The 15,000-nt window shown below is 41.5% G+C and overlaps 2 protein-coding genes across 2 annotated transcripts in view; one reads left to right on the plus strand and one right to left on the minus strand.

The window, feature by feature from the left end:
* Window positions 1-1,445: 1,445 nt before the first annotated feature.
* Window positions 1,446-6,345, plus strand: LOC107571076 (interferon regulatory factor 1-like). The gene is made up of 8 exons (XM_016257355.1): window positions 1,446-1,691; window positions 2,214-2,313; window positions 3,914-4,093; window positions 4,497-4,577; window positions 4,666-4,767; window positions 4,842-4,894; window positions 5,756-5,849; window positions 6,016-6,345. Exons 1-8 carry the CDS (start codon window positions 1,605-1,607, stop codon window positions 6,093-6,095), a joined length of 777 nt encoding a protein of 258 aa, XP_016112841.1. The 5' UTR covers window positions 1,446-1,604; the 3' UTR covers window positions 6,096-6,345.
* A 1,272-nt stretch (window positions 6,346-7,617) lies between these two features.
* The window catches only part of LOC107571074 (DExD-box helicase 21), a 16,830-nt gene continuing 9,447 nt past the window's right edge, over window positions 7,618-15,000 (minus strand). The window contains exons 6-16 of the mRNA XM_016257354.1: window positions 14,826-14,943; window positions 14,466-14,651; window positions 14,229-14,374; window positions 12,319-12,468; window positions 12,068-12,229; window positions 11,014-11,133; window positions 10,580-10,653; window positions 9,910-10,069; window positions 9,587-9,721; window positions 8,146-8,190; window positions 7,618-7,983 (exon numbers count right to left, since the gene is read on the minus strand). Of these exons, the coding sequence (XP_016112840.1) occupies window positions 7,771-7,983; window positions 8,146-8,190; window positions 9,587-9,721; window positions 9,910-10,069; window positions 10,580-10,653; window positions 11,014-11,133; window positions 12,068-12,229; window positions 12,319-12,468; window positions 14,229-14,374; window positions 14,466-14,651; window positions 14,826-14,943 (1,509 nt within the window). The 3' untranslated portion in view covers window positions 7,618-7,770. The remainder of the gene's footprint in view (window positions 7,984-8,145; window positions 8,191-9,586; window positions 9,722-9,909; window positions 10,070-10,579; window positions 10,654-11,013; window positions 11,134-12,067; window positions 12,230-12,318; window positions 12,469-14,228; window positions 14,375-14,465; window positions 14,652-14,825; window positions 14,944-15,000) is intronic.

Genomic DNA, 15,000 nt, shown 5'->3' on the forward strand with positions numbered 1-15,000 from the left:
ATGTGTGTGTCTGTGTGTGTGTCTCTCTCTCTCTCTCTCTGTGTGTGTGTGTCTCTGTGTATGTGTGTGTCTCTGTGTATGTCTCTCTCTCTCTGTGTGTGTCTCTGTGTATGTGTGTGTCTCTGTGTATGTGTGTGTGTCTCTCTCTCTCTCTGTGTGTGTGTGTGTCTCTCTCTGTGTATGTGTGTGTCTCTGTGTATGTCTCTCTCTCTCTGTGTGTGTCTCTGTGTATGTGTGTGTCTCTCTCTCTCTCTCTGTGTGTGTGTCTCTGTGTATGTGTGTGTGTGTGAGTCTCTCTCTCTGTGTATGTGTGTGTGAGTCTCTCTCTCTCTTTGTGTATGTGTGTCTCTCTCTCTCTCTGTGTGTCTCTGTGTATGTGTGTGAGTCTCTCTCTCTGTGTGTGTGTGTCTCTGTGTATGTGTGTGTGTTTAATTACTCATTGTCTCTGTGTATGTGTGTGTGTGTGTGTGAGTCTCTCTCTCTGTGTATGTGTGTGTGAGTCTCTCTCTCTCTTTGTGTATGTGTGTCTCTCTCTCTCTCTCTGTGTCTCTGTGTATGTGTGTGAGTCTCTCTCTCTGTGTGTGTGTGCGTGTGTGTCTCTCTCTCTGTGTGTGTGTGTGTGTCTCTGTGTATGTGTGTGTGTTTAATTACTCATCTCTCTGGAATACTTGATGGTTTTTGGTCAGTAATCTGCAGTCAAAAAAGCTGCTCTGGATAAAAGAATCTGCTAAATAAATATACCTGTAAAATGATAAAAATCTGATGAATGTGCCTTATGTAAGACTCCTAAATCAACTTATCTGAGCCGTATTATTAAATATCAAATCACTTTTATTTGGCTACCAGACTACAGTATGATCTGCACTGACTAGTTGAGAAAAGATTCCTTGTTTCTTTGCTGGAAGTTTTAATTAGACCGAAATATTTGCACTTGGCTTGGCCGTGAAAAGAGCGAGACCAAAGATTGCTTCATTGGAAAATACCTGAGATGCATAAACTGCTCAGTGAAGTTCACAGGAAATGAGGCGAAGCAAAAAATAAATGACTCACAGACTTTACTAAGAACACACGACTGACTGATAAGAATCTGAAGTGTAACTCTTACGCTCAGTGTGCCACAATTACAGTAACACTGGAGAAACCTCAAAGTATTGCTCTGCAGAGCTCAATACTATATATAGTTGAAGTTTCTTCTGCAGTATGTTTGTTTATTAGTTTGTCCCTTCAGGAAATAACTTCTACAGCTATTCTGTCGTTAATATTAGTGACTCAACTAATGCATTTGCAGATTTTTTCATTTGACGGCTGGGGGCGGGACTGTGTTCGGTTCCTCGGTACCACAGAAATCATCCCACAGTTTGAAGGAAACCCTCCAAACCTGTTGGTGCAGGTAAGAGGAGGCCAAGATTTCAGTTTTGACTGACAGACTGAGGTATGATGTTTCCTCCTGCTAATGTGACCGTGTCACTGACTTCAGTGCTGTGTTGAACCGCCGGCTGTGTGTCGTAAGCCTCAAGGAAACCCTGCACAAGCTGCACTGAAGGCTTTCAGACAAACATCTCAGAGAATCTGGAGTGAAGCACACTGAGGCTCCAGAGCCAGAGATGCATCAGGGACGCCTGCGCCTGCGGCCGTGGCTGGAGGAACAGATCGACTCGGGCAGATATCCTGGAGTCGTGTGGCTGGACGAGGTGAGATCAGGTTCAGACGGCTGCCGTTTGCTTTCATCCAAACATTTGTAACTTTCCAACTTGCTCAATGAAGTGTTAATCAGATGTTGTATTTACTTTTAACTGCTATGCATCGTTGACAATCTATTTCGCTGTTTGACTCTGTAAAGCTGCTTTGGCACACACTGTATTGTATAAAGCGCTTTACAAATAAAGGTGACTTGACTATACATGTCTAGATATGTCAGTATCCATAAATATATCCGTGTTTTCTTTACTGTAGTCTGCCAGAGTCTTCCAGATTCCCTGGAAGCATGCAGCCCGGCACGGCTGGAATATCGAGAAGGACGCGACTCTGTTTCGAATGTTGTATTTACTTTTAACTGCTATGCATCATTGACAATCTATTTCGCTGTTTGACTCTGTAAAGCTGCTTTGGCACACACTGTATTGTATAAAGCACTTTACAAATAAAGGTGACTTGACTATACATGTCTAGATATGTCAGTATCCATAAATATATCCGTGTTTTCTTTACTGTAGTCTGCCAGAGTCTTCCAGATTCCCTGGAAGCATGCAGCCCGGCACGGCTGGAATATCGAGAAGGACGCGACTCTGTTTCGAAACTGGGCGATCCACACAGGTACAGAGACTGACTTCTCTGATTACAGCACATGAAAATAAAAGATATCATCTTGATTAAAAATAATAATAATAAAACCTATCAAATATTTAGACAGTTAGGTAGCTTGATAAAAACAAATGAAGACGACTGGAAATATGTTTCATATCACATATGTTTACTGATATCTATGCATATCTATTATATGGTATCTGTGAAAAACATTCATACTTTTTCATCACAGTTTAAAATGTACAAATACCCGTTTTTGATTTTTTTTTTTTACTTGAGACTGTCAATTGTCAGAAAATGATCAAAATGCAAAATATGTAAACATTTTGAAGACCGACAATTTGCTTAGAGTTTACAAATATGTGACCCTGGAGCACAAAACCAGTCATAAGGGTCAATTTTTTGAAATTGAGATGTATACATCATCTGAAAGCTGGATAAATAATATTTTTATTGATGTATGGTTTGTTAGGATAGGACAATATTTGGTCGAGATACAATTATTTGGAAATCTGGAATCTGAGGGTGCAAAAAAATCAAAATACTGAGAAAATCATCTTTAAAGTTGTTCAAATGAAGTTCTTAGCAATGCATATTACTAATCAAACATTAAGTTTAGCTATATTTACGGTAGGAAATTTATAGAATATCTTCATGGAACATGATCTTTACTTAATATCCTAATGATTTTTGGCATAAAAGAAAAATCTATAATTTTGACCCATACAATGTATTTTTGGCTATTGCTACAAATATACCCCAGAGACTTAAGACTGGTTTCGTGCTCCAGGGTCACATATATGAATGTGCTATATATATATATATATATATATACTGTATATTCATAGTAACATACGTGTTGCTCATTAGTTACCAAATGGTACCATCTGCGTTGGTTACCATGAGAAACGAGATCTATGAATGTCCAAATCTGGATTTTCATTGAGTGAATGCACATTCGCTATAGCGTCGAGTTCAGCTTGATGTTTTGAGTCCAACTAAAACTCATCCACAAAAACTGATTCCATATTCAGCAGCCTCAAAAATAGTTGGACACCTTCGAACACTGAAGTCATTTAAAATGTCTTTTCATTAGATACAAAGTATCCAACCGTGTGGCAGTTATATGATGCCTTCCCCAGACCTTCAGAAAGATTTCTTTCGAGCCGTGTGATCTCGAGGTGAAGAGAATCACACTAACTTTCAACACGCTCCAGAGTTTGACAAACAGAACGAGCTGAAGACCTTTTGTCTTACTTTGAAAAGCTTACTGAAAAGCGTGCTGCATTTATTTAAAATAAATGTGGCTTGTTTTGATATTCTGATATTTAATGCAATGACACTTTTACATTATGTGGCATGTGCAGGAACTTAATTTCTCTGGTCATTGGTCTCAGACGTCCAACATTGAGATTTTGTCCAAATTATTTGAAACATCCAGATGAAGCACCAGAACAGCTCATTTAATATTAACGCTATATCACTTGTAATTGTACCAAACATGTTTAAAGGAGAAGTCAAATCAATGATCAGCTTGGCCAGGAACACAACTGAAATGCACTGAAAACTGGTGCCGGATGATCATGCAAACTCCTCTCGTGGATTTCAGGGCGATACAAACCCAGCGTAGACAAACCCGATCCCAAGACATGGAAAGCAAACTTCCGATGTGCGCTCAATTCCCTGACGGACGTCAAAGAGCTCCAAGACAAAAGCATCAAGAAAGGCCACAACGCTTTCAGAGTTTATATTCTCCTTCCACACAGCAAAACCGTGAAAAGACGCAAAGGTATTTGCACATATAAACCTTGTGGAATATTATTTCATACGTCTAGATTTCACATATAGTGTATAGAGATGTACAGTGGGTACGGAAAGTATTCAGACCCCCTTAAATTTTTCACTCTTTGTTATATTGCAGCCATTTGCTAAAATCATTTAAGTTAATTTTTTTCCTCATTAATGTACACACAGCACCCCATATTGACAGAAAAACACAGAATTGTTGACATTTTTGCAGATGTATTAAAAAAGAAAAACTGAAATATCACATGGTACTAAGTATTCAGACCCTTTGCTGTGACACTCATATATTTAACTCAGGGGCTGTCCATTTCTTCTGATCATCCTGGAGATGGTTCTACACCTTCATTCCTGTAGTAACGAGTTTGTGATGGCATGTTTCTCTTCAGCTTTAAGGTGTTTGGAGACCGACAGTAAAGCAGCATCACCACCACAAACGCAAAGGAGCATACCACTGGAGAGATTTACAGGTACCAACCAATGACAGGCCACCACCTATAATACAAACGTCCTTCCACGTCATCATGGATGTGTCACATCTTTCCCGCATGCATACAGAGGCCTTCTGGAAGTTCACAGATGATCGAGGCAGTGCCGCGACTGAAGTGCTGAGAAAAGATGATCTCGAGGAGGAGAGACCAGCCCTCTACTGCTCACAGGGTACTTGTGCTAGTCTGTGCACAATAGTTCGGATTAGTAGAGGTTTAAAAATGACTAACTCATGACCTCTGCAGGACTGCAGCTGAACAGAACAGACGAGCACGAGCAAACTGAAGCGGTGCTGAAGGTAAGATCTCTGATGGACACGGCTACGTTGGCTTGACAAACCACATACTGATCTCAGGACACCCAAAAGATTCACCAATCTGGAGGCCGTCCTGAGATCAGTATGTGGTTTGTCTTTACTTAATAGCCTAAGTAAATACTTTTAGTTAAGTCTTTACTTAACTTGCATGAAACCGGAAAGACCAATCAAAGCATCTTCAGCAGGACCGGCGGTCTGATGAATAAACACGGTGGAGCATCTGATGCACGAAGCTGCTCCGACTTAAAAACAAGTCTCAGCAATCATTTATGGTCAAATTAATTAAGTTGATCAAGACATTGTTCTGGAGATTGCAAGGCCATGAAGCTCAGCAGAAGTCGAGTGGTTCCACAGGACATTAGAATGGCTCTGGAGCAGGTTATGTTCAGAAAATAGTTGTTTGCACGGACTCAGTTTTTGGTACCGAAAGTTGAGCTTATCTATTTACTCGGAGTAAACTTAACTGGGTTTTAGGATTAAAATGCATAAATAAAAAACAGGTCGTGGTTGATATGGATCTGTATCCATCAACCACTCAAAACACTTTAGTTCACCCGAAAATGAAAATTCTGTCATCATTTACTCACTCAATGTACGTTCTTCAAAACATCCTCTTGTGTGTTCAGCAGAAGCGAGAAACTCATTCAGGTTTGGAACGACTTGAGGGTAAGAAACAGCGTTTCCATTTTTGGGTGAACGATCCCTTTAAACACCACAAGACATGGCCTTCGTGAACTCATCTCAGCTTCAGCTAATGCTTTGCCAAGCCAACACCAGAGTTTGTTTTGAACTGCTCTTTTCTGGTTAGTGTTGGATGTAAAACCGTGTGCATTCGTTCTGCAGATCGTGGATCATCTGAAGAACCTGGAGCACTGGAGTCCCTCGTACGAGAGCGACAGAGGCTGGAGACCCAACTCAATGTGGATGGGATGCCTGTGTAAGAAAAACTATTCAACAGCTCTTATCCAGTAAAACACTGGAGAACAAAATGATGTTATAAGAAAGTGTCCTACTAAACAAACCATTTGATCATTCTGTCCTTATTAGACGCATGCTAATGTGAGAGATTTGCTATTAAAGTCCATGAACGCCTCTGATTTCAGGCGAGACGATGGAGTTTTCAGGTTACTCCTTCCAGACGGACTGCAACGTGCACAATACCTCATCAGCTCAATACGACTAGATCAACTGAACGAGCAGGTTCACACTACTGTATGTGTCGTTGTTTTTTGTAGTGCAACTGAAGGAAAAATATTAATTAATGGACATGTTAATGACTGGACAGTGAAACTCTTGCCTGAATGATTCTGAGTAGTAATAAATTATGAAAAATTAGGCAAAATAATTCAGAGAAGACATCTGCCATTTTATTTGTTTCCCAAATCTTTCAATAAATCTTGAGTTAATGCTTTGGATTAAACCGTGTGTGGTCTTCATTCATGACGTGCAAGACGTCAGTAAGAACACCTGCATCTGCTGCGGGCGAATAATGATCATCACTCATGTGCGCATTGACTGTGGTGTGAAAGCAACTCGAAAAGTGTAGAAATGTAAGGAACAGTTCTGCCGACTGTCCAATCCGGCTCCAACTATTTCTGATGATCCTCAAGACCTCGATTAGCTGGATGAGGTGGGTTTAATGAGGAACGGAGCAGGGTAATCACGGGCTTTTCTCTTTTCAGAGTGTAAGAAGCACTTGATTCTGACAAGTCAGTCTGCAGATTTGAATCATGTTACCGCATAATCTGATTGGTCTTTCCAGCCCCCGTAAAATGAGCCAGTGAGTTTTACCACCTTATGAGTAGGGTTGGGTATCGTAAGAAATTTTCCGGTTCCATTTAAATTAACTATTATTATTTTTTCACTATTTTACCTTCATTGAATGTAGTGTTGCTGTAAGGTAGTAAGTAATGTTGAGTAATGCTAATCCATCAATCACATGTGCTTCAAAGTTGATGTTTTTTACACTAATAACATTTTGCTTTTCAAGCAGGAATAAGCTGGTTGGCCAAATAGTCCCTTGAGGGCTAAGACATTTGTTCATTTCCCTAAATTAATGAAATATTAGCTGTTATACTTATAACCATGTATGCACACACTCCATAAAGCCCCTATTTTACAAATAATAATGCAGTCAGGAGATGGTGTGATGCAATGAGTGGTTTCCACATTTTTAAACATTTAAAATGCATGAAAATAAATATTTTCCATCACTTTGTTTATCACTCTTGAAATGACCTGTACACTAAATAATCAAACCCTCATACTTGCATAACAATAGCAGTCTATTTATTTAGTGGTCCAAGTTAAAGTCAGTATGCAGCCTATATTAATGACAATATGGGACAAATATAATGTAATTTAGTGGCGGCAGGAGCTGCGCGCTGCCGGTATATGTACAGTCAGACAAAACAACGTGCACAGTTATCAAAGACGCGAGTGTGCGTACAGTCGTGGAAAACGATGTGTTTGGCAGATAAAGACGTGACACGGTGCGTCATGGGAAACGATGTGCTCAGTAATTAAAGAGGCAGGGCGGTGTTTCTGTTATTTGGTTTGTGACATCCTTTACGGGAAACAAGGCTGCTCACAGCGCTTGGTCACGCATCGCACCAGAACCGTTTTTAAACCGAAACGTATAAATTGCTCACGGTTCCGGTTCTCAGTTCCCAGCCCTACTTATGAGCAATGAAACACAGCCGCAGTGTAGTTTAAAGACCACTTTAATATCAGTGGGATTGGTTGTATAAATAGCACAACTGCAAGTAAAAGCAATCAGCATATTTCATGGTTCTTAACGCCCGAGTAAAGAGCGAAGCGGCAGTAAAAATGACAGTCTGAGACCATCAGAGTCCACATCAGTAATCAAAGGCCTGGCTGAAGCTGCGTTTCTGAGGACCTCCTCGTCCTCTTCTACCTCCTGAACTGTTATTGCCTTTGAAGCCAAACGAGCGGCGTCCTCGTCCGAACCCGCTGGAGGACCGCTCGCTGCTCGGCCGCATGCTCTGCTCCATCTCGGGGAGCTCTGTGGCCACGCTCAGCTGCCAGCGGCGGCCGTCCTGCCATCTGTCCTGCAGAGACAGAAACACGCCGAGTCAGCAAACACAAGCAAGCGTCTGCAAGTGAAACCCGAGAGCACAGAAGACGCTCACGATCAGCTGGACGTGTGTACAGACACGTCCCTCGAGCGTCGCTTTACAAACCACTCCAAACACACAAGCGCTTCGTCATACCTGCATCTCTTTCGCTTTGCTGGCCGGGACGTCGAAACACACACCCTGAGAGAAACACACACAAAGGACACATTAGAAATCAAGCCCTAAACAGATCCTCCGTCTCGGTGCTAATTTAGTCATTGACAGGCTATCACGATGTATAGATGATCAACAACAAAGTTCATTATTGATTAGTCGGGTCTGTGCACAGAAGCTCTTTACAGAACCAGATGCACAAGAGATCTCTGAATTCAACACAGACAGCTGCTTTGAGAGACGCGAGTCGTTTCACACGCGAGGAGTGTTTTTCCCAGCACACAACTTACATTTGATGCTTACATTGTTTGTCATTGTCTGAAATTATTTCCACTTTACATAACGACTCATCCTGAGCTGAGTGCATATATACACACACATCAAAATGTGTGTACGTGTCTTTATTTCACAGTAAAATAACTGTTGTTAGACCTTTACAATTGCCCTTATGTTTAACTGAAATCCTAGTACTGTAAGCAATAATCTCTATACGAATTCACTGTAATGGGATTATAATTATGAATTAATTACATTCACGAACGTGTGTGTGTGTTCCTGCAGACCAGTCCAGTTTATATGATTTTATTTTCTTTTATTTAGAATCTAGTGATTAAAAATATGCACAATATGTAGCATAACCAACATTTATAAATTGTTATTATTATTTTTCAATTTACACAATGTTTGAAGGAGAACAATGTTTAGAACTCTAAAAAAATTTGATGTAAAAAAAAAATAAAAAATTTGATTAGTTAAACTCCTACAGAAAATAAACTAGAAAGATGACCTAGTTTTGGTGAGAGTCATGCAAATACAAATATATAAATGTTCCTTTAAGTTTGCCATTTTGTCGTATCTGCTGTCATTAGTTGCTAATCATACGTTTTGTCAATGCATCCCAGCAAACAAGATGGTAAATGTGCATGGTCCTGGATGGCTTGGCTTCAGTAAATGATAATGGAGACGCACCTTCTTGCCCTTGAGGAAGATCATGCGTTTGATGTGCTCATCGACTTCCTCCCCGAGCTGCTCCTTCAGGCCGCGCCAGGCGTAACCGATGTTGTGCATTTCTTGAGAGCAGCTCATCATCATGGTGGTGAACCCCTGAGAGAATGAGACACAGATGCGGTTGAGTCTCACACTGATTCCAAGCTCTGTATTTCTAAAAAAATTTGATGTAAAAAAAAAAAAAAAAATTTGATTAGTTAAACTCCTACAGAAAATATACTAGAAAGATGACCTAGTTTTGGTGAGAGTCATGCAAATACAAATATATAAATGTTCCTTTAAGTTTGCCATTTTGTCGTATCTGCTGTCATTAGTTGCTAATCATACGTTTTTGTCAATGCATCCCAGCAAACAAGATGGTAAATGTGCGTGGTCCTGAATGGCTTGGCTTCAGTAAATGATAATGGAGACGCACCTTCTTGCCCTTGAGGAAGATCATGCGTTTGATGTGCTCATCGACTTCCTCCCCGAGCTGCTCCTTCAGGCCGCGCCAGGCGTAACCGATGTTGTGCATTTCTTGAGAGCAGCTCATCATCATGGTGGTGAACCCCTGAGAGAACGAGACACAGATGCGGTTGAGTCTCACACTGATTCCAAGCTCTGTATTTAATGATGGGCAAGACTCTTCCACTGTTAGACTACGAACAGTTTTGGGTGTAATAAACTCAATGTTTCAGGAGTTTTTCCATGATCTGAAATGGCTCGGATTGAAAGCTTCAGAGCTCTTGTGTGACGTACAGTGTCTGAGTTGATGAGGGACCTCTGCTCCAGGCTGGTGGCCCCTGATATGTGAGCGAGGGCCGCTGCCAGAGCCTCCACCGCCCCGCGCTGCTCGATGAGTTCCTGCGCAGCCTCACGGAAATACCCCACCGCCACCGCTGGAACCGAGTCCAGAAACCTGCCAACAGCACAACATTCAGTCTGATACGCCAAATCAAAACATCTGTATGCATCATATTTGTGACCCTGGAGCACAAAAGCAGTGTTAAGTCGCTGGGGGATATTTGTAGCAATAGCCAACAATACATTGTATGGGTCACAATTATACATTTCTCTTTTATGCCAAAAATCATTAGGATATTAAGTAAAGATCATGTTCCGTGAAGATATTTAGTAAATTTCCTACCGTAAATATATCAAAACTTAATTTTTGATTAGTAATATGCATTGCTAAGAACTTCATTTGGACAACTTTAAAGATGATTTTCTCAATATTTAGATTTTTTTGCACCCTCAGGTTCCAGATTTTCAAATAGTTGTATCTCAGCCAAATATTGTCCTATCCTAACATACATCAATGCAAAGCTTGTTTATTCAGCTTTCTGATGATGCATAAATCTCAATTTTGAAAAAGTGACCCTTATGACAGGTTTTGTGCTCCAGGGTCACATTTGTGAAGCTCTCTGACCTCACGGCGTCTTTACTGGAGGACTGGATGATGTCGTTGGCTGTTGGGACCCCGACCCGTTTGAAGGTGATCCCCTGGAGCAGGTGAACACATGAAACATTATTAGTATTAACCAACCATAATTTGTTCAACTGATGCCACTGCTTCTTTCACACTAATGACATTATTTTGGGTGGATTCAGGGCTATTGGGACATTGGTTTGAATAAAAGTGTCAGAATTTACCCGAATTCACATTTTTGGAAGAGCTACTCCAAATACGGTCATATTAAAATAATACAATTAAACAAAAAAAAAAGACAAGGTCTACGGGGGAAATGAAGCATTTAGAATTTTGCCATTGTTTTTGAAATTCAGCAAGCATTCGGTCTGATCACACTCTGTGTTTCTGGTTTGTTGGTTAACCCACATTTGCTTCTCTAATAGTGGTCTCACCGCTTTCTGCTCCACAAACTTGAGCTGGCTCTCCTCCTTGCGCTGGTAGAAACAGATGCAGATGCCTGTTCTTCCGGCTCTGCCGGTCCGTCCAGAGCGGTGGATATATGATTCCACATCCTGCATTCACAACACTAGCTTAGGCTTTTAAAGAGGATCTTAAACTATAGAGAGAACATAAGACCCTGTCAGCAGTACGGGTGTAACGGTACACCGAAGTCACGGTTCGGTATGAGATCGGTAAAACAGGAAATGCATTTTTTCATTTATTTTGAACAGACAGTAGTGCTACATACATGCAGCAGTTGTTTTTGATTTTAATTAGATTGTATAATTTCAAGATTAAAAGCAAAAACAGAATGGTCTGATTTTAGATTTGTGAAATTATGCTAAATAAGACACAACAAAAACAGCAGACGGGCTGAATGAAAATGCAAATTCACTTGGTTCGCGCTGTAAACAAAGCAGCTGCGCTCATAAACACTACTTTAATCTGCATTATATCAGGGTTCCTCCAGTCTTGTCCAGGAGGGTCACTGCCGTGAGTGAGTTTGATCAGGGTTGGAGCTGAACCCTCCTGGACTGGATTTGAGGAACCCTGCATTATATGGCGGTAAGAGGACAAGAAAACGCCACTGAAACATTTGTGTTCAAAAACTAACAACCGGTTCTGATTTATAGCCCGAAACTTTCCCACACTGCTGATTTAAAACAAGCAGGCGCTTCAAGCTCATCTGAACTCGCCGTTCTTGTTTTGGGTTAGTGTAGAGCGTCTCTTCTTCTGCACTGATCATCTATGACTGTATTCATCGTCTGACTGCATGAACTGAACTGAGACATCCGTATCGTTGCGGTTCAGGACGAATACATGTACCGTTACACCCCTAAACAGCAGGGACTCAAAGGATACTGTTAACCAAACATGCACTAAAATACTAATAAAAACAGAACATATTTAAAAGAACCAACCACCGGTTACCAGATGTACAAACAAAATAACTAGCAATGGGGTAGCAAAACAAGCCAAAAACAGCTCTGGGACAGGCTGACGTACGTTTGGAGGCGAGCACTGAATGACCAGGTCCACCTCTGGGATGTCCAGGCCGCGGGCCGCCACATTAGTGGCCACCAACACTTCAAACGTGCCGCTCCTGAATCCCTTGAGCGTGATCTCTCTCTGTTTCTGAGGAATGTCTCCGTGCAGCGTCTGCGCGCTCTGAAGCACAACCAGCGGAGACAGCAGAGTCAAGCACACTGATGGTACAGAGACGGAGCAGATGTGCGAGCAGTGCTGTGGTCATGCACCTGTTTGATGGATGTGTTCATGGAGAGCTCAGTGGCCTCTCTCTTGGTCTCGCAGAAGACGATGGTCCGGCCGTGGCTGCCGCTGTACACCTGAACCACATCACCGATGACAGACGCCCGCTGAGACCAGTGACACGCGATCGCCAGGTGCTGCGCGAGAAAACAAGCAGGCCAGAGCCAACTCAGATACGTGGTATAATGGTTATGACAGCAGTACTTGGGACAGAGGACAAATCACAAAGTTAATGAGAAAAAAGTTTGTTCAGAAAAGCTTGTGCACATCAAAAAAAACATGCTCCGATTAACCTTGAAGAAAAATTAAAGCAATTTTCCCCTCACTTTTACCACCAATTATACTCCTACATAATACATAACTTCAGATTTTAAAAACGCAGGCATCTGCTGGCATCTTGTCCAGACAGCCCTCTCTTATTATATTAACATCAGCAGAAATCCAACAGATCACAGAGTCCAGACTCAGTTTCACAGCAGGACAGATATTAGTGTGATTGTGCCCAACGTAATAATGCATACAGATGGTCTTATTTTAGTCTTTCTTGAACTGGTGAAAAGAACCCAACTCAATGATTGACTGCTTCTTCACCGGTTATGCACTCGTTTGTTTTCCTTCATCACATTACATGGCAACACACGAATGTCATTGAATGTAATGCAGATGCCACCTAGAGGAGGAAACCCTCAGCTGACCTAAACAGAGGCTTTCGGATTCACGGTCTTCAAACATTTTGATGATGGGACTTAATGATAAATTGTGTTGAATGTGATGTTGCAGACATGCTGTGACTGATTTACTTAAAATGTGCAAATAACTGTTTTTAATGCATTAATTTGCAATTATTTTGGTAGCTTTGATTAATTGATAAGATGCTTATACACAATGTGCTGTTATTCGAACTGCGATTTCAGAATTTCCTTTATTTTTCTACTTTGGACCTGACATTGACAACTGGTCACTTCAATGTTAACAGGTGTTTTGATTGTTAGTGAGCAAAGTGTCCCGGATATTTCTTTAAAATCATCCTGAGAACCTCCCACATTTTGACCAAAACAGCTTACAATTGAACACAAATCACTGGAATGGCTCCAGACTCTATAGTATTTTTGCTTTGTGCCAAAGTACAGCACTGAATCCAGAGAGTGCCTTACAAACACTGCCACGCATGTGATGTGCACTTCTATTTCCAGACAATTACAGGCATGATGTGCATCATTTGTAGAGTTCACCATTGAGAGGTTGTCTGTTAATATTTGTTTCATTATAACTTATTCAAGTGAAAAAAAGTAAAAAGAAATCAAGAGCATAAAAAGCATCTCGATGCGAGTTGTGTTGTCAGATGTCAGAACAAGTATCTAAAGCCCAAAGTACACTTGAGTTTCTTATGTGTACACTAGCGTATGCGTACAGTTGAACGTGCAGCCTTTCAAAGCATACTCCGTTTGTTTTGCACATGCGCTCTAGAGAGGCAAGAAGTAGTTATGAGTCTCTTTTTAAACTACAGTTGTTGCTTTCTCATAACCCCCCCCTCACTTGGGACTTTTTCACGTTGGTCGGTCTTTTTAGTTTAGTTTTCTACTCTGAAGCAATGTCCCGGGACAGTGCTGCTACCTTGTGGAACAACTGATTACTGCTAAACAATTTCAGTAAGCATGTGTGACCTGTGCCTACAAAGTATGTGCGATTATGAAAATTGGGTATATAGTACACAGATCTGTATGGTACACAGATCCTCGCAAAAACTAAAGTACCTGTGACCTGCAGGAATCAGCAGTGAAGCGTGAGCGTCCCCTGGAGGAGCGTCCCCCTGCAGCTAAAAACCTCACAGAAACCTCGGTTTTTTTATGTACCTGACGATTAGTTTTTTCCTATGCAGGCACATGCGTGATGTTACCTCGACTGTGGTGGCGGCTTTCTGGGTCTTTTTCCCGATGAGATCCACATGGATGTACTGAGAGCGCATGTATTTCTTGGCCACCTCATAAACCCAAGCGGGACACGTCGCTGAGAACAGCAGCGTCTGCGGTTTCTCCTCTGCATCTACACGAGAAAAGGTCAGAAATCCAGTTTAGTGATTTTCTGACAAGATGACGTACATCTTTCATGACTAGCAGAGGTTAGATTCGATTACCCTTCTTATAGGACACAGAGAGGATCTCCTCCACCTGCTCTGCGAAGCCCATGTCCAGCATCTGGTCCACCTCGTCCAGCACCACGTGCTTGATCCGAGACAGATCCAGCTTGTTATTCTGCAGATGGTCTCGGATTCGACCCGGCGTTCCCACCAGTACGTCGATGCCATTGCGGATCGCTTCCACTGATGCCACAACAAGTCAATCATCAGGTTATTAAAACATCTCCAAGCTGTAGTTTTTGCTCCATTCTTAGTTACAACTAAATTGAGCTACACGTGTTTTTCTGTCACTGATTATTAGCGTTTAAAAAAAAAAAACACAACAACAACAACTCTCTATGACGATTAAAATCCTACGTTGTGGGTTGTATGAGCTTCCTCCGTAGAAACACGTAACAGACAGCTTCTTGGTGACGTCTTTGAAGTCTTTGGACACCTGAATGGCGAGCTCACGAGTCGGTGTCAGAACCAGCACCTGTGTGGACACACATCACATGATACTGGACACGTTCACCTGAATTAGTTTCTCAAG

Source organism: Sinocyclocheilus grahami, unplaced genomic scaffold (genome assembly GCF_001515645.1).
Source record: "Sinocyclocheilus grahami isolate Dianchi unplaced genomic scaffold, SAMN03320097.WGS_v1.1 scaffold1546.1, whole genome shotgun sequence".
Taxonomy (NCBI): domain Eukaryota; kingdom Metazoa; phylum Chordata; class Actinopteri; order Cypriniformes; family Cyprinidae; genus Sinocyclocheilus; species Sinocyclocheilus grahami.